Genomic DNA, 19,908 nt, shown 5'->3' with positions numbered 1-19,908 from the left:
CACAGCTAAAGTGAAAGGGCAGGACTTGAACCCAGGTCTTCTGACAACCTGTACATGGACCTGGAGGGCACTCTCACCCGTTGAATGCTCTCCTGCCTCAGTTTTTATAATCAAGGGGAGATGCAGGATAAGAATCCCATCATTAAGGCTCTTCCCACATGCTCAACGTATAATCTACAATTCAGGCAATCATTTATCTGTGTTGTCAATATGGTACCTACTAGCCACATGTAGCTATTTAAATTTTAATTTTAATCAGCTAAAATTAAAGTAAAAGTTCACTTTCTAGTTGTGCTAGCCACAGTTTAAGTGCTCAATAGCTGCATGTGACTAGTGGCTACCAACCATATTAGATAGCACAGATATAGGACATTTTCATTTTCTCAGATGTTTCTATTCAACAGTATTGGACCTGGACAATTCAAACTAAAGTAATTGTGAAGAAAGTGTAGTCTTATCCTCATAGCTTTGGACTAAGAGGAGAGTTTAGAAAAAGAAATGAGTTGTTATTTGCTTTAAAAGTGGCACACTTTATAATTAGCTGATTTTATACCCAGCTTTAATGAGTAACTTTCCCCAATTCACACCCTTGAATGTTTGTGTGTTTCTCATTTTATCTAACAAGAATAGAAGCTCCTTTGAGGAGAGGAGGTAGGTTCTTTCCACGTTTGCATTCTTTTCACTCAAAATACATACATACATAACACCCACATCCCTTCTGACCCGCCACCTACTTCCACAAGTAACACCCCCAATCGATGCACAGTGCTTTACACAGAACAAGCGGAATGTTTGCTTGTTAGACAGCCAGCATATTACAATACTTTACAGCACTGCTATGGACAGTTTGCCATGAGAGAACATATCAGCAAAGAGCAAATAATCACAGCTCCAGGAGGTCTGTAGCTAAACCCCAATTTCACAGCATATTCTTTTCCCATTTCCTCCCTTCCTAGCAAAGAGGAGATCAGGAGTCTTGTCAAGTGAAAACAGAGGGCTGCTCACCTCCAGAGAAAGCAGGAGAGTAGAGGTCCTAGAAGGGAGTCAGTGGGAGCTTCAGGCTCAGGTCTGCCCATTGTTTAGTGAGCAGATCAGCAGGCCTTCTTCATAGGGCAAGATAGAAGCCAGAAAGCCCCCTTCACACACACATGCACACAGGCAGACCTGTGCTCTCAGCAGTTCCTTTTACAAATGAATGGAAAGGTTTGGAACAAGACAGATGATTTTTGAATCCCTTCCTGCCACCTGCTGCTTGTATGACTTTGAGTGTATTACATAACCCCTCCAAGGGGGTAGGATAAGAAGATATATGTTTAGGGCCTTGATCACATAGTTGATACTCCACCAAATCAGAGTTTATTTCCCTCCTCACTCCTTAGGGTAAAGGTGAGAACAGACTTTGAACAAAAATTGCATTTTCCCTTAAAAAAAATTTTTTAAATATTTCCATTTTTTATAGGTAATACTTACATATGATAAAAGTTTCCTAAGTGGGTACAGTGAAGTTTCCTTCCTACCTTCCCAGCCACCTAGTTTTCCCCAGGGGCAACCAGTGCTTCCAGAAGTATATGTATCCTTCCATAGTCATTCTATGCAGCACAAGCAATATATATGTCAATAGGTTTATAGCTGTGTACTTCCTTTACATATATATTTTCCTCTTTGACACAAATAGCTGTGTGACTGTTTTGAACCTTGTTTTTTCCCTGTAGTATCTTGGAGATTTTTTATATCTACAGTGAGCACCCTTAATCTCTTTACAGCTATAGAGTATTCCATTGTAGTTTTGTACCACAATTTGTTTATCCTATCCGCCACTGCTGAATTTTTTAGATCATTTCCAGATTTTTGCTATTATAACCCATGCCATAATGAACGTTCTTGTACATTTGTCACTTCGCACATGAGTGAGTGTATTTGTAGAATACATTTCTAAAAGAAGAATTGCTGGGTCAAAAGGTATGTAATGAGAATGTGAATCATAATTGTGATAGACTTGATCAAGTTGCCCGCATAGAATTTGTACTAGTTTGCTGTCCCACCAGCAATGTATGAGAGTAGAGCTCAGTTTCTAAGCCTGTGTGGAGCTCTGATACCTCAGAGACTGAGCACCAAGTCTTATGTTTGCCAGAACAGCTCAGCTTACATCGTGTGTGTGTGTGTGTGTGTGTGTGTATGAGAGAGAGAGAGATTTCATTTGAAGATAGTTGTTTTTTCTAAATGGATAAGAAAAGCTTGAAAACCACGATGTAGGGAATCATCACTCTTCCTTCTTATCTCTCCTATTTGAAAGAGTGATGGAGAAAATAAGATTGCACCACACTCTACAGGAAGATCGTTAGACAGGCAATGTCCTTAGACAGGCAATGTGGAGAGGATGGTTCAGGTGGTAGCTAGAAAGATGGAGTGGATAGAAAGATTTCCAGGAGACAGGAGTAGAGGCCAAGGTATAAGGAGAATGAAATTTAGTGTCATAGCCCCCAGTGTTAGTTAGTGTTCTCCACAAGGTCAGCTCATTTGAGCCAACTTTAAGGGCTTGTCATGTGCCAAGCCCTGTACCAGTGCTGGGAATACAGAGATGAGCATGGCTGGTCCCTGCCCTCAAGAAGCTCATACAGAGACATCAGGCATGTAGGCAAACAAGTTCTATATAACGTCATAGAAGCAATTGCAATATTGTCAGCTAACTCTGAGAGCTTATTAAATGCCAGACAGTGGGCTCAGCAATGCTTGTCATCTTGCCAAATTCTACAAAAGCCCTATGAGAGTGACTACAGTGTTATCCCCACTTCACAGATAAAGAAACTGAGACCCAGAGAAATTGAGAGCTGATTCCAACACCAATTAGTAAGTGGCAAAGCTGGGGTTTGGACTAAAGTCTGTCTCACTTCAAAGTCTTAAAGGAAAGTAGGAGTGATGTTGGAGCTAAAAGCCCATCTCCCTCCTCCATTAAATGGTTTTCTGCTTCCTTCTCTTTGTTTAGCACCACTTCAGTTTACAGGGAGAGGGTGGAGGGTCAAGGAAGACTGTTGGAGAGAGATGTGACCTGAGCTGAGGCTTGAAGGATGAGTGGAAGTAAGGAGAGAGTTCCAAGCAGGGCAACTTTTGGGCTGATCCCAATGAAAGCCAACCTCCAGGAATCAGGAAGTTTCTGACACAGGGAGGCAGAGGAGTGAGTGGATAAGAGAGCAGCCTCTGGAACCACACTGCCTGAGTTCAAACCTGGCTCTGCCCCTTATTAGTTGAGTGACTTTGAGCGCATCACTTAACCTCTCTGATTCTTCACCTGTCAGGTGGGGCTATAAAGTACTTACCTCCTGGCTTACCATAAGGATTGAATGAGGTAACGTCTGTGGAGTGCTTAGAATTGTGGTTGGCACCTGCTCTATGTGTTTGTTCTCACTATAGAATCTGGGGCTCCAGGTACAACCTAGATGTAAGGAAGAGGAAAACAAAATTTTGAAGCTTGTCTGTGGTGCCTATTATAGAGCACTATTACATGAGCTCACGAAGTGTAATGTGGTGCTATAAAAGGAGAAGAAAGCAGAAAACCATTTAATGAAGGACGGACATGGGCTTTTAGCCCGGAATTGTCTTGTCAAGCATGGTCGTGCTTATCAGCTTTCAGTTATCATCTGAAATTGTGAGTCAAAAATGGGCTTTTTTATTTGTTGTCTATTTCTTTATGACATCTTTATTTGGTATTAAAATGTAATGGTCTATCTCAAATAAGATGAAAAAGCAGAGGAAGATAAAATAAAAGGAACCGCATTTGATGTAACTCGTGGTTTTCCCTTCTTCCTCTTTGCTGTCATAAAATATTTTCAGAAAACCCTAGAGAAAATGTAAGATAAATGCTGCAGCTTCCTCATTCACTGACATAACATTTATCTCTCATCTACCAAGTCAAATTACTTTTTTCTGAGAGCAATATTCTATAACAGAATCCAAGAGAAGTGAAGTGAGAGGAGAATACTTCTCCAAGGAATCAGTTCGTGTGATTTACATCTTGTCTTCATGTTCTCTGGCCTTTCTCTCCTTTATATGTTATCCCAAACTCACATTCCCAACTCTGTTCCCAAACCAAACCTCATGCCTGGACCACCCTTTCTCAGGGCCAGTTTTCTCTCTTCCTCCCCTCATTTGAACAACTCTTGAGAATCCATCTTCTTGAAAAACATTCAATAGCAATTTCCCCAACATAAACCCCCATGACCTTCAATTATTGCTGTTCAAAAACCTGTACCTGTGCTGTGTACCAGCCTCTCACTAGATCCTGGGGCTACAGAAATTCTGATGATTCAGCCTTTTGTCCTAAATGCGCCTTTAGTCTTGTGTGGGAGAAAGGCATTCAAAAGGAGGTTGATTCTGCCCGTCTCTGCCATGCGATCATGTTCATTTCCTTTATGATTTGTTTCCCTCATTAGACTGTAAGCCTCTCAAGGACAAAGATTTTATCTTTTTTGTTTATCACTGTATAATCAGTATCCTACAGAGTGCCCTCAATAAACATTTGCTGAATGAATGAATGAAAACAAATAAATGACAGTACAGAATGATCAGTGAATTGATGTGTTTGTGAGATAAGAAGTAGCTCAGAGGAGAGAGTACTGAACTCTTGAGGGCAGAGTGTAGTTGGAGGGGTGGGGAGACTTGCTGAGGGAGGTGACTTCTGAGTTGGTTTTTGAGAGGGATGCTACTAACATTGATATGGCTTGCCGGGTGTCCAGCTCATAAAACTACCCAATAAAAGTTTGCTGAGTTAATAAACCTTACCATTTATGGACCAATTATACTTACAGTATCTCTAATATTCTGCCATTTAACACATTCCTGGGAGGGGAAGACATGGCCACCTCATGCTGGATTATGTGGCCCTGGAAGCTCTGTCTGTCACCTGGAAAACCTCTCAGTAGGCTTGGAAAACCCAATGTCGTGGTGTGTGTATATGAGCTCTGTGAGAGACTTTGGAGGCTGGCTGGGCCAGTGGCTGAGAGAGAAAGCAATCTTAAGTATATGCTTTGGAAGAGGGGTCCCATCTGAGAAAGAACATGGGAAAGGAATGGACAGAGGCAATTTCTAGATACTCACCTCTCACCTCACCCCTGAGCCAGACCAGAGCTCCTTACTTAACTCCTGTGTCCACCACCCAAGCCAGTTTCAGATATTAAAATTCCTGAAAAACCAGGTGCTTATTACATGGGAGGGGATGGGGCAGAAGACAAAAAGAGATAAAAACAAAATGAATTTTTAGTTGAATTTATCTAATGACCTTACTGAGAAAAAAACAAGATATGAGGCCTAGACGCTTGCTATTAGTTTAAGGTTTCTGAATTTTATTTAGCTCCAGCTCCTTCCTGATATAATGATGTTAAAGCTCAGGAGACTGAGAACCAAAACTACTGAGATTTGTGAGCCTCTTGCTTCTGGTGTGGCCTCTGGGCTCTCTCATGCTGTCCCAGACATGCCCTCTCTATGACTGATTGAAGACGCTTCTATATGAGTAACACCAAATTGTATCAAAGATTAGATACCTCACCTCCAATTAATCCTCGACTTGTGTTTTCAATATGTGTGTACAGCTTCATCATACACAACAAAGACACTTTCTTCAATAATGCCACAAGAAGTAGAATTGTACATCATATATTACAAAGAATAAAGTATGAAGAAGGAAAAAACAAAATTGGTAAGTAGTATATTAGTATAATAAGCTACATTTGATTTTGGGGGGTTACAGACTTTCCTTTGGTTTTATTAAGTTTATTTCAATTCTAGAAATGCTTATCATTTATAAAACCTCTAACTACTCCTTGATGGAGAACTCACAAGTGTAAAATCTTAATAGCATCCTTAGATCTCTTTTTTAAATAGCATGTTATCTCATTTATCCAAGATCATGCAGAAATTCTCTTAATTCAGCAAATATTTATGGAGTGCCCATTATGTGCCAGGCACTGGGCTAGGTGTTGGGGAGATAAGCACAGTTCTCTCCTGGAACTTATATTCAACAAGTTCAAAGCAGACAATAAACAAATAAGTAAATACAATAAGTAATGTGAGGAAATTGAAATGGATGATGTTACAAAGATAGACTGGTAAGGGGTGGGGGTGAGTTCAAGCTGAGATGGTGTAGTCACGGAAAGCTTCACTGGGAAACTGAAATTTGAATTAAGACTTGAATGACAAGAGGGAACCAGCATGGGAAGATGGAAGGGTAGGTGTTCCAGGCAGAGGGATCTGAAGTGCAGAGATGAACTGTCACATGTAAGTAAATTCTCCAAATAATCACCTCCCCCATTAAATAGCCTCCATAATTTATATTTTGGGCATTTTTATGAGAACCTTTCCATATTATATTACCAAATGTCCTGCCTTATTAAACAGATTATTATATATCAGGAGGATTTGGGTGGCTTTGTCCTTATCTCTGTCCCAGCAAGATTTTTATCAATAGTTTGGATAATGACCTATATCAGTCAGGGTCTAATCGGTAGACAAAAATCACACATAATTTGAACAGGGAAAGTTTAATGTAAATAACTAACTTTGACAGAGGATTGGAGTAATGGAGGATTGGCTAGTGAAAGGTAAGAAGAACTCTAAAGAATAGAGGAATAGCAGATATTTAAGAGCAGCCACCACTCCTAGAAAGATTCCCCCCAACAAAGCTGAGATCCAGACCCTCTTGGAAGGGGTACACCTGTGGTTCACTAGGTGGCAGAGCAGGTGCTGGGGGTTCTGTGCCAGTAGGACTCTCTGGGAATCTGCCCTCTTGAGTACTGGGAGAAGCTGCCTGGAGGGATTCCAAGGAAGCCATTCACTGGGAGATGTTACACCACCAGCACTACTCTATGAAGCCGTTCAAGGGGATACCTCCCCTTGAAGAGGTGCCATGTGCTGCTGGCCACCATGCATTGCAGGAGCTGGGTGTTGCAGAAGCCTGCAAGAGGAGTATACTAGACAAACTCTTTCCTCCTCCAGTGTCCCTCCAGTGCCTCCTACTAACAAAGCTTAACATTGTACCATCTGAAGGAGAAATATTTACAAGGTCCAGCTCCATTATTGCAAAGCAGGCAACGAAAGTTCACTTGGAGCTAAAGAGCAATACATTGATAACTGGCACATAGCCTAAACAGCCTATTCATCAAGCTTTCAGGTAGGGTGAAGACTGGAAAGGTGCATTAAATGTTGGTCATTGGAGTCGGGAGCCTAAAAGAGCTCAGTGATCTGGAAATTTCAGCCAAATCCAACAAGATGACATTTAATAGTTTGTAAAGGTAAAGTCCTACACTCAAGTTCAGCAAAACAACTACCCTGGTATAGTGTGGGAGAAGTGTTGCTCAACAAGATCATGAGAGGGACAGACTTGAGAAGTTTAGTTGAATGCAGCTCAGTGTGAGTCACTAGTATGTTGGAGCTACCAAAAACTACTTTGATCCCAAACTGCATAAATTATAATAGAGAGAAACAGATGGCTACCAGTCCAGATCTGAATACACCTGGAATATTATGTTCAGTGAGCCAATGTAGGTGAGTATGGTGAAACTGAACCTGATTTAGATCTTTCTTAACTTCAACGTGGTTGTGGGTTAGCACATCCTCATATTCTCTGCAGCAGTCATCCATCCTTGAGACACATCGTCTCCGTAAAGTTCTCCATGACCATTCCAGCTTGAAGGAATTCTCCCGTCTTCTGAATTCCTATGGTAATTATTTTTGGAGTGTTTATTTGATAATTAATCATGTACAACTCTTCTTTTATTATCCTGAATTGTTTAGTTTCAATGACATTATGAAAATTCTACCATCTAAAGAGAACCAGTGTTAACATTTTGGTGTACTTAATAATTAAAATATTGCATTAATTACTTTTTTCATATTTATCCCATATTTGTCCATGTGATTTTTTAACAAACTTAGGATGTGCTACACATACTTTTTATCACTCTTTTATCAGTTAATGTCATATCACGAACATACTGGAAAAGAAGTGAGTGGATGTGAAATGATTACGGCAGTAGCTTTTCTGGATTATTTCAAAAAATACAAATAATTTTAAAAAACAATACCTTCACCCATATTGGTATTATAAGTTTCAGCACACCTCACAACTTATTATAACACGCTAGTGTGTTGAGAATCTGCAGTAACAACTTCTAGTCTAGATAATAAGCTCCTGAATTGTAAATAAGTTGCCTTATTCATCATTGTATCCTCATTTCCTAGCATAGTATCTGGCATATAGTAGGAGTCCTTGGTGAACTGTATTGAAATCTTTTAAACATGATCATTGTCTAACCATTGGCATCCTTACAAAATCAAAAACTATGTACAATGAAGCTGTAGAGCAATTATTGTTCTTAATTTTTGCATCTCGAAATGTGGGCTATTTTTGCAACTAGTCAAGATGAAGACAAAAGAAGGGCAGAGACGGTGATTTTTAAGTGTTCTGAAGGAACACAGGGAGTGTAGTATTGTTATTGGTAAGAAATTATCTTTGAAAATGTTCTCTCATTTGATAAAAGAAGGAGAATTTTATTCAAGAACCCCAATGCTTTGAAAATTGGTAATGATGAGCTGGAAAAGTATTTAATGAGACATGACCAATCACAGAATGAATTATTAACCCAGGATCAGTGGGTTAATCAATATGCTGATCAATAGGCTGAAAAATACGGACTAAAATTACAAATGCTCTGTTGACCCAATGTTTCATTGTAATCTTTGGTTTTGTAAATAAAAGAAACAACAAGGTAGAAGAAAATTTAATTTATTGATAGAATTAATATTTATCCAGGGTTAGTTTCTGCCTGAAGCACTTTCTGAAAGTGGCATCTTTCATGAGCCAACAATGATTAGAGATAACGCAAAAAGACTGATGTGTAAACGTGATTCATAAGGGTATGTCAGTGGAGTGTAAATTACCACTATGTAAGTTTTTCAACTTCACTCTGAATTTATTACAACTGAAAATCAAACCTGTTGAAATCCATTTTCAAAATAGATTAACAATTAATAGATCAACAAAGACTTATTTAACAATATAAGTACGTAAAATAAATCTTGAAATTGATTTGTATTTTTAAAATTGGTGCTCAGAGGGAAAGCTAGTAAAGTGATAGACTTCAAATATTAACTACTTTCTCACTTTGCATGACTCTGATAAATTATGATAAACTTTCAAAGATCATCATGAGAGTTTCTTATTAGGTCCTTGTGAATCTTACTTTTTCTAGTATCTGGGATGTTTGAAAGTTGTTGATGAGATGTGTGGAATTCTCAATAGAGACTCCGGGAAATCAAAGCTTTTACATAGTCATTTATTCATTCATTACAAAGGTATTTATGGAGGGCCTCCTCTGTGCTGGGCAAAATACAAAGCCCTATGGATATTTGTATTTCAAATGCTTTTCTTAGACATTTAATGTTAATGTCAAGCATCTTAAAACATATTAATGTTTTACTATGATTAAAAGTAACTAAACATTGATTGACTCTCCATCAATAAAAAGTGACTCAGTGCATGTTCCATTTTCCAGTTAGGCTAAGCCTCTGAGCTCTAATCAGGATCTAAAGCATAGAGAACATTCCTCTGTAAGCCACTTGAGAGACATCCTTCCAGTCACCCTCTTTGAGGTACATTTTAGGAAGTAGCATAATTCTTGATCTGAAAGAAACTTTAAAGATCAACACATGATACTTCTACTTCTGTCCAAGATGGAGTAACAGGCACAAGATTCACTCTCCCACCTGAAACAATCAAAAAAGAAAAAACAGAAAAATGTATGAGACAACTATGTTCAAGACACTGGACATTGGGCAGCCAAGAATAGGAATCCCTGAGAGACAGAAAACAAATGAGGTGAGCCCTACACTTGCCCCAGCTTACTACCTTGAGATAGTTTCTAGACAGCAGCTCAGGGAGGGAGAACACAGGTAGAACCTGGTAGATTCTCTGAGTTGCGAAGATATTGCTGCGAGTCCAGGGGACCAAGGTAGCTAGAGTTCACAGAACAAAGTAACAGCAGAGAGCTCCATAGAGAGAGAACCCTAAAGATCTGCATCAATACTTGAGGCCCCACTTCAAATATTGAGCAGAGTACTGATTAGTGCATATGTGTCAGGAAGCTACCCAAGGCCAGAGAAAGAACAGTCCAAAAGGATTTCCAATGAGATTGGAACACCTCACCATTCACAGAACATTGAATGTAAATGGTCTAAAGATCCCAATCCAAAATTCAGAACTTAATACATGAATAAATAAGACCCCATTTTTTGCTGCCTGCACAAAGCACACTTTAAATATAGAGACACAAATACGTTAAAAGTAAAAGGATCAGGGCCGGCCCCGTGGCTTAGCAGTTAAGTGCGCGCGCTCCACTACTGGCAGCCCAGGTTCGGATCCCGGGCACGCACCGACGCACTGCTTCTCCGGCCATGCTGAGGCCGCGTCCCACATACAGCAACTAGAAGGATATGCAGCTATGACATACAACTATCTACTGCGGCTTTGGGGAAAAAGAAAAGGAGGAGGATTGGCAATAGATATTAGCTCAGAGCTGGTCTTCTTCAGCAAAAAGAGGAGGATTAGCATGGATGTTAGCTCAGGGCTGATCTTCCTCAAAAAAAAAAAAAAAAGTAAAAGGATCAAAAAAGATATACCATGCTAACTAAAAGAAAGCTGGAATGGCTATACTGATAAGGACAAAATAGACTTAAGAACAAAGAATATTAACCAGGGATAAAGATGGCCATTTTACAATGATAAAGGAGTCAATTCATCAAGAGGACATAACAATCCTAAATGTTTATGAACTTAATAACAGAGTTTCAAACAACATGAAGCAAAAACTGATAGAACTGCAAAGAGAAATAGACAAATCCACAATTATAGTCAGATGTTTCAATGCCCCTTTCTCAATTAATAGAACAAGTAGACAGAAAATCAGTAGGAGTTAGAAGACCTAAACAACATTATCAATGAACTCAACTTAATTGGTCTTTTAGACCACTCCACCACCCCTAACAGCAGAATACCCCCTTTTTTTTTCAAATGCACAAAGAACATTACCAAGGTAGACCACATTTTGGGACATAAAACAAGACTTCATAGATTTAAAGGGATTCAAGTCATCCAGAGTATGTTCTTGGACCACAGTGGAATTAAATTAGATGTCAATAAGAATAAAATCTCTGGAAAATTTACAAATATTTAAAATTAAATAATATACTTTTAAATAACTCCTGGGTGAAAGAAATCAAAAGGGAAGTTAGAAAGTACGTTGTATTCGATGAGAATGAAAACACAGTATATCAAAATGTGTGCAGTACTTAGAAAGAAATTTATAGCACTATATGCCTATATAGGAAAAGAAATGTCCCAAATTAATGACCTCCCCTTCCACCTTGAGAAACTAGAAAAAGAAAAGGAAATTAAATCTAAAGTAGGTAGATGAAAGGAAATAATAAAAATCAGAGAAGAAATCAATGAACTTGATCAATGAAAAGAGAAAAAACAGTAGAGAAAATCAATGAAATCAAAAGCTGGTTCTTTGGAAAAACTCAATAAAATTCATAGACTTTGTGGTGGACACATCCTAGAGTGACTCGTCAATGAATCATGCCCATGTAATCCCTTCCCCTTAAGTGTGGGTGGAAACCGTGGCTTACATCTAACCAATAGAATATTGCAAAGGTGATTTTGTCACTCCTATGATTATGTTACATTATATGGCAAAGTTTAAGGGATTTTGCCGATGTAATAAAGTCCTTAATCAGTTTGACTTTGACTTAATCAAAGGGGAGATTATCCTGGGTGGGATAACAGGCAGTCCCTTTAAAAGACGGTTTAGGCCTTCCCTGAGCTCAGAAACTTGAAGCAACAGAGACTCTTTTTCTCTGTTGCTGGTTTTGAAAAAGCAAGCTGCCATGAATGCTGCAGCTGCAAGGAAGTGAATTCTGTCAACAATCTAAGGAAGCTTGGAAGTGGATTGTTTCCTAGTTGAGCCTCCAGATGAGAATGCAATCTGGCCTTTAGCTTTGTGAGACCCTGCGCAGAGAACCTGGCTAAACTATGCCCGGACTTCTGACCAACAGAAGCTGTGAAATAGTAAAGGGCTACTACATTTCTTGTAATTTGTTACACAGCGATAGAAACTTCTAGGCAGGCTAATCTTGAAAAAAAGAGAGAAAACACCAATTCCCAAATTATCAGGAATAAGAGAGGTGATATCACCATAGAAATTGAACAGATAATAAGGGAATATTATAAATAACCTATTGTCACTAAACTTGACAACTTAAATGGACAAATTCCTTGACAGAGGCAAATAATTGAAATTCATTCAAGAAGAAATAGATAACCTAATTAGCCCTATTTATATTAAAGAAGTTGAATTTATACTTTAAAATCTTCTCACAAAGAAAACTCCAAGCCCAGATTGTTTCACTGGTGAATTCTATCAGGCATTCAAGAAAGAAATAATACCAATTCTACAAAATTCTTTCACAATATTGAAGGGTATAGAATACTTCTCATCTTATTCTGTGAGGACAGTATTACCCAGGTACCAAAGCCAGGCAAAGACAATACTAGAAAAGAAAACTACAAATAAAATTATTCATTAATATAGACGCAAACATTATAAACAAAGTTTAACAAATAAAACCCAGCAATATATAAAAAGGATAATACATCATGACCAAGCAGAGTTTGTACAGTTTATCCAGGACTGCAAGGTTGGCTTAGTATGTGAAAATCAATCAATATAATTCATCATATTAGCAAAGGAAAACGATGTGATCATCTCTGTTATTAGTTCTGTTGTTGATTCCAACTCCTAGCAACCTTCTGTACAGCTGTGTACAACCCTGTGTACAATCTTGTGTACAGAGTGGAACCCTGCCTGGTCTTTTTGTGCCATCCTCTCACATTCCAGTGCTATATCAGACAACACTTTGCTGCTATTCATAGAGTTTTTATGGCCAATGTTTTCAGAAGTGGATGGCGAGTTCCTTCTTTCTAGTCTGTCTTAGTCTGGAAGCTCCACTGAAACCTGTCCACTGTGGGTGACCTTGCTGGTATGTGAAATACTGGTTGCATAGCTTTCAGCATCACAGCAACATGCAGCCACCATAGTATAACAACCAATAGACAGATGGGGAGGTTCCTTGACCAGGAAATGAACCTGGACCATGGCAGTGAGAATGCCAAGTCTTAATTAACCACTAGACCACCAGGGCTGGCTGTGATCATCTCTACAGATGCAGAAAAAGCATTTGACAAAATCCTACATTCATTCCTGATAAAAACTCAGGAAACTATGAATAGACAGGAACTTCCTCAACCTCATAAAGTACATCTATGAAATACTTACAGTTAACATTATACTTAATGATAAAAGACTGAATGCTTCCCCGCTAAGATAAGGAACAGGACAAGTATGTCTGCTCTTATATTCATCATTTTACTAGCCAGTGCAATAAAACAAGAAAAAGAATAAGAGGCATCCAAATTGGAAAAGAAGTAAAACTGTCTTTATTCTCAGATGACCTGATCATCTATGTGGAAACTCCAATGGAATCTAGAAAAAGCCTAGTAGATAATAAATGAGTGTAGCTATGTTGCAAGAAACAAGATTGATATAGAAAACTTAATTGTATTTCTGTAAACCAGCAACAAACAGCGAGGAATTGAATTTTTTGTGTGTGTGTGTGTGAGAAAGAGTAGCCCTGGGCTAACATCCGTTGCCAATCCTCCTCTTTTTGCTGAGGAACACTGGCCCTGGGCTAACATCCATGCCCATCTTCCTCTACTTTATATGGGACGCTGCCACAGCATGGCTTGACAAGCAGTGCATCGGTCTGTGGCCGGGATCAGAACCTGCGAACCCAGGCTGCTGAAGCGGAGCATACAAACTTAACCACTGCACCACCGGGCTGGCTTGAGGAATTGAAAGTTTAAAGACAATACCATTTACAATAGCATCAAAAAATGTGAAATATCTATCTGACAAAAGATATGTAAGATATGTACACTGAAAACTACAAAACATTGCTGAGGGAAATTTAAGACCTAAATAAATGGAGACACATACGCCATTCATGGATCAGAAAACTCGATATTAAGATGTCAATTCCCCTCAATTTAATCTATAGAGTCAATGCAATCTCAATAAAACTTCCAAGGTTTTGTGTATGTGTGTGTGTGTGTGTGTGTGTGTGTGTGTGGACATTGACAAGCTGATTCAAAAATTCATAAGGAAATGAAAGGACCTAGAATAGCCAAAATAACTTTGAAAAAAAGAAGGCTTTTTTTCAAATAGAGGGCTAACACTACCAGATTTCAAGAGTTATTATAAACCTAAAGTAATCAAGAGAGTGTGGTATTGGTATAAAGATAGACAAAGAGATCAGTCGGAACAGAATAGAGAATCCGGAAGTGGAGCCACACATATATGAACAATTGATTTTTGCCAAAGGCTCCAAGGCAATTCAGTAGATAAAGGATTGTCTTTTCAACAAATGGTGCTGGAACAATTCATACCCATATGCAAAAGTGAACTTGAACCCATATATGAAAATCAACTCAAATGGATCATAGATCTAAATGTACAACCTAAGACTATAAAAATTCTAGGAGAAAATCTTTGTGACTTTGGGTTAGTCAGAAGTTTCTTAAATACTATAATACTAAAAGTGCAATTTATAAAAGGAAAAAATGGATAAATTGGACTTCATTAAAATTAAATTTCTACTCATTAAAATATATTTTTAAGAGAGTGAAAGAGAAGCCACATACTAGGAGGAAAAATTTTCAAAGTGTATGTATAATTAAACACTTTCATCTAGAATGTATAAAGAATGCTCATAACAATAAAAAGAATTAATGGGCATAAGATTGGAACAGATATTTCACAAGAGAATACATAGAGATGGCAAATAAGCACATGAGAAAATTTTCAACATTATTATTTATCAGGGAAATGCAAATTAAAACCACAAAGAGATACCACTACACACCTATTAAAATGTCTGAAATTAGGGGCTGGCCCTGTGGCTTAGCAGTTAAGTGCGTGTGCTCCGCTATTGGCGGCCCAGGTTCAGATCCCGGGTGCGCACCGATGCACCACTTGTCCAGCCGTGCTGTGGCGGCGTTCCACATACAGCAACTAGAAGGATGTGCAACTATGACGTACAACTATCTGCTGGGGCTATGGGGGAGAAAAAGGGGAAAAAAAGGAGGAGGATTGGCAATAGGTGTTAGCTCAGGGCCGGTCTTCCTCAGCAAAAAGAGAGGAGGATTGGCATGGATGTTAGCTCAGGGCTGATCTTCCTCACACAAAAAAAGAATAATAATAAAATAAAATGTCTGAAATTAAAAAACGATTATACCAAGTGTTGACAAGGATGTGTAGGAACTTGAACTTTCAGACACTGCTGATGGAAGTGTAAAATTGTACACACGTCAGAAAATAGTTTGGCAGTTTCTCAAAAAGTTAAACATACACCTACCACATGATCTAGCCATTCTACTTCTAGGTATTTACCCGGAAGTGAAAGCAGATATCCATACAAAGACTTATACACGAATGTTCATAGCAGCATTATATGTAATAGCTCAAGACTGGAAACAACCCAAATGACTAGACAAACAAAGAGTTATATATCTATATGATGGAATACTACTCAGCAATAAAAAGAAATGAGCTACAACATGGATGATTCTCAAAATAATTATGCTGATTGAAAGAAATCAGACAAAAAGGAGTAAATACTCTATGATTCCATTTATATAAAACTCTAGAAAGGCAAGCTAGTTGATAGTGACAGAAAGCAGATCATTGTTTGCCTTGGAGATAGCATAGGGAGGAGTGGGCATGATAACAACTTTGGGGGTGATGGATGCATTTACTATCTTGATTGTGCTGATGGTTGTATGGGTATATAGATAAATCGAAATTTCTTGAATTCTGTGTTTTAAGCATGTGCTGTTTATTATATGTCAGTTATGCCTCAATAAAGCTGTTTAAAAAGATCACATATCCGACATGCCTCCCCCATCTTATGGATGAGAAAATTGAGGCCTGAGGACAAGAGGACTTTTCCAAAGTCATACTGCTAGTCCAATGCAGAGGAGTTAGATTTGTCCATGTTGAAGGTTCCAGATGAAAATAGAAGAGGTCCTGGTGGAAAATGATCTTTTTGATGATAAATTCATCCACTTTTCTCAGTACATTCTATTCTCTATGCCAAGCACTGTACCAAGTGTGCTTCGTTGTTTTATTTCTGTTTGGAAACCTGATTTCCCAGCCCTTAATTCCAATTTCCAAGCAGATAGCAAGACTTCCTTTCTAAACTATTGGCCTTTCCAAGTGGGTTTGAATCACTTCTGAAAACCTAGATTGTTTTCTCCAAAAAGTAGCACCCTTACATTAGTCTTCAACAATGTGAGAATTCCAACTTGGTATTAGAGTTGGACTTTTTTGTTGTTTTAGGTCTGAATCGTTTGCTTACCAATGGCTCCTATGAAGCTGCATTTCCTCTGCACGAGGTACTGTCCTGCCTTTTCTCCTTCTCTGTCAATTTCTCATTATTAAATCAGTTTCTGATGATAGCCATTAATTGAGTTTGTTGATACGACATTTGTTCAGAATGAATTTAATTTGTTCAATGGGTAGTTAGGGAGAGCCTACTTGCATTGTGACGTCTCTCCCCCAGCATAGATTTATTTCTGTAGTATATCTTTTTATGTAACTGCAAGAATACTTGAATCAAGAGTCACTCAGCATAAATTCAGATGAATAGCTGAGGGCCTCCAAGTCATAAAATTAAAGAGGCATTGAAATTTGCATGAGGCACCAGACCCAGGGGAAAATGTTTCTGAAATATATAGTCTCTGCAAGAAAGAAATTTATAGCTATTCTTTAAAGAGTGAGAGGAAGCCATCTTGCAAAGTCACTGGTAACCAAAGGGTGATAAATGGAAATTAATAGTGTTGTACTTATCATTGCTCATTTAAGATACATAAATTCTGACTTTTTTTTACTTATTAGTCTTTTTAACTTATTTGTTTACTTATTTACTACACAGTCTTTATCATATATAAGGACTTTTTGTAAATGTCACTGTGATTACCCTCAACTCTAGTTTCCCCATTATATCTTGGGTTGTTTAACCCAGAATTGTCTTACACTTGGGTTTTCAGGGACATAATCCTCATTATTGGTGAGAGATTATTGTCATTTTCATGATATTGAGCCCCCACTCCATACTGGTCACTGTATGACAGAGAGAACATAAAGATAAATATATCATAGCCCATGCCCTCAAGACCTCACAAACTAGCCAGGGTGAAACTACTGTTAGAATGATTTTCAGAACAGTCTTCTATTAGAAACAGTGTTAACAGTTCACCAATAAACTTTGGAGGACAGTTCCAACTGTCCACAAATGGCAAGTCTTTCCAAAATATACTTCTTATTTTCGACCCCTTGAGGATGTAAAAGATGATGTAGAATTTTAAAAATCTTGTTAATTAAGAAAACTAGAAGCTTTGGTCTGAGACCCTATTTACATAACATTTTTTACATGGAACATTTTTGGAGTGATCCTTTTAGTATGACAGAAGTAAACATTTTGACTCAAGGTTTTCTAGAGCCACACACAGGTGTTTCTGAACTCTAAAGACAGATTTCCCCCCAAAACATCATGTGGCTTCCTGTAGTTATTAGTTTGTATTGCCCAAAAGAGAGTTTCGGTGAGAACTGCATCCTCCCACTGCCCATCCCTTGCCCATGGTAAGGGCAGTGCCTGAGCGGTGGTAGGGGAGCAGAAGTACCTGTGCAGGCGAGTGGGTGGCAGGCATGATGGTGTCCGAGGAGATGTGGCTATGAAACACCACAGAGTAACTCAAGGCCTTCTCTATGGTTTTCATATCTCAGTAAAGCCCTGCATTCTATGAGAGGAGAACTTCCAAATTAGTAAGAGCAGCAGCAATGAGAACATAATCGTTCTTTTGACATTTTACTCTCAGTATAACTTGATTATACTATTTAACCTCGTAACAACCTTCAGAGGCAGGAAGGGCAGATATTGTTGCCCTTGCTTCATGTTAAAAATTTGAATAGAGGGTTATAGAAAGGTTACCCCACCTCTAGTCACACAGTGAGTTGGTGTTTGAATTGAGACTAGAATCCGAGTTTCTTGTCTCTCAGCCCTGGACACTTTCCACTATAGAAGGACTCCTCAGGTTAATGTCAACAATTAGTTCACCTCCAAAATGTACCTTTTCTGTTTGTGAAACCAGCATTGCCACAGAAAAATCCCCACCTCGCTGATCCTTGGTCTCCTCATTTGTTCAATGAGGAGGTCGAATTAATTTTGAATTATTATAATTCTGAGGTGACTTCCAGCTTTTACATTCTAGGGTTTTCTTATAGATAAGCCAATGTAACAAGGTTACAGTAATGGCTGTTTACTAACTATGGGCTTGAGACAAGTGGGAAAGAGAACTAATAAGTCTTGGACATGGCCTCTGGGCAAGACATTTTATTCATTCAAACCACAGAAGAAACCTAATGAGGCAGATATTATTAGTTCCATTATGAACTAGGAATCCAAGGCTCAGAGAATATAAGGTCTTCTGGCTAAAAAGTAGTGGAACTGAATATGAACTAAGTTCAAACCAGCCCAATTCTAGCAAGCACGTGCTTTTTACTACACAGCATCATCAACAAGATCATGTCCAGAACAACTCATCAAACTGCTTTCTCTTCAATAGTGTGGATCCGTTTTTTTCCTCATATCATCCCTATTGCTACTCCTGACGTAAGAGTGTTACCATCAGCTTTTCCTTATGGCTTTTGTGAGTATTACCTCACCAGCAGTGATGTTTTTATCCCAGGGAAGTTACAGAAGTAAAAACTCCATTAGAACCCACGGAGCGGAAAACCACCGACACCTGCTCTATGAGTGCTGGGCCTCCTGGGGCGTGTGGTATAAATACCAGCCTTTGGATCTTGTAAGGTGAGTTTTTAACCAGCTGCAAATGGAAAGCTTGCACGGAATGATGAGGGCAAGTCAGCTGGGACAAGAAAAAAGTGTCTGAGGTGCACAGCTCTTGCTGAAATCTGGCTTCATCTCGAGAAGGCAACTCATCAGAGGACGTCGCTCATTTTTGGTAAACCAAGCTTCCCTCTGATGAGGATGGTGTTTCCTTCAAAAAGGCCTTAAGAAGGGACCTGTGACATCAGTCAGGCCTCCCACAGGCTTCCATAAGGAGCAAGTTACCATGTGACCATTATTAACAAATTATCAATAACAATTGTAGAGATATAACACTGCTTACATATATCAGTGACAAATGGAATATTAGTTACTATTATGTAAGTAGGAAATATAAGGTGCTGTCATTCTAATAAATTTCAGGCTTATTTTAATTTTCATTTTAAACTAATAACCTTTAAAGATTGTTTTAACTCTGGAGGTCAACAAAGTATGTCAGCTTTTAACCTATGATAATTGTGCAGTTAAAATGTTTTTTCTTTAACTGTCTATATATGCCCAACTTTCTGCCATGGCAGCATTATCCTCTGACATCTCATTATTTATTTAGAGTGTGGTTATTAGGATTGGGTAGCAACAATCCACACTTCATGGATTCCTTATTGAATAGAAAGTCAGATCTCATTTCCTAGACTAGCTGGATTTCTTTCACTTTTTCTGGGGCCCTTAAAAGATGAGCCCAGAGGAAAATGAAATAAGATGACAACCCACTTTACATTTCGTCTCCCTGGATAGTCACTTTTCCTGCCAGAGTTGTTACCAAGTGTTTACTGTTGTTGACCCAAGGACATGGATGAATTGTGTCCCATTCTCTGTATTAATAACAAATGATCCAGATGA

The 19,908-nt window shown here is 38.6% G+C and overlaps 1 protein-coding gene across 1 annotated transcript in view; it reads left to right on the top strand.

Moving 5' to 3' along the window:
- Nucleotides 1–19,908, top strand: part of ANO4 (anoctamin 4) — a 190,571-nt gene that overhangs the window by 87,922 nt on the left and 82,741 nt on the right. Inside the window, exons 7-9 of the mRNA XM_058568797.1 lie at nucleotides 5,583–5,689; nucleotides 16,500–16,555; nucleotides 18,908–19,029. Of these exons, the coding sequence (XP_058424780.1) occupies nucleotides 5,583–5,689; nucleotides 16,500–16,555; nucleotides 18,908–19,029 (285 nt within the window). The remainder of the gene's footprint in view (nucleotides 1–5,582; nucleotides 5,690–16,499; nucleotides 16,556–18,907; nucleotides 19,030–19,908) is intronic.

The sequence above is a fragment of the Diceros bicornis genome, chromosome 25 (genome assembly GCF_020826845.1).
Source record: "Diceros bicornis minor isolate mBicDic1 chromosome 25, mDicBic1.mat.cur, whole genome shotgun sequence".
Taxonomy (NCBI): Eukaryota; Metazoa; Chordata; class Mammalia; order Perissodactyla; family Rhinocerotidae; genus Diceros; species Diceros bicornis.
This window is presented reverse-complemented; position numbering and strand designations above follow the sequence as displayed.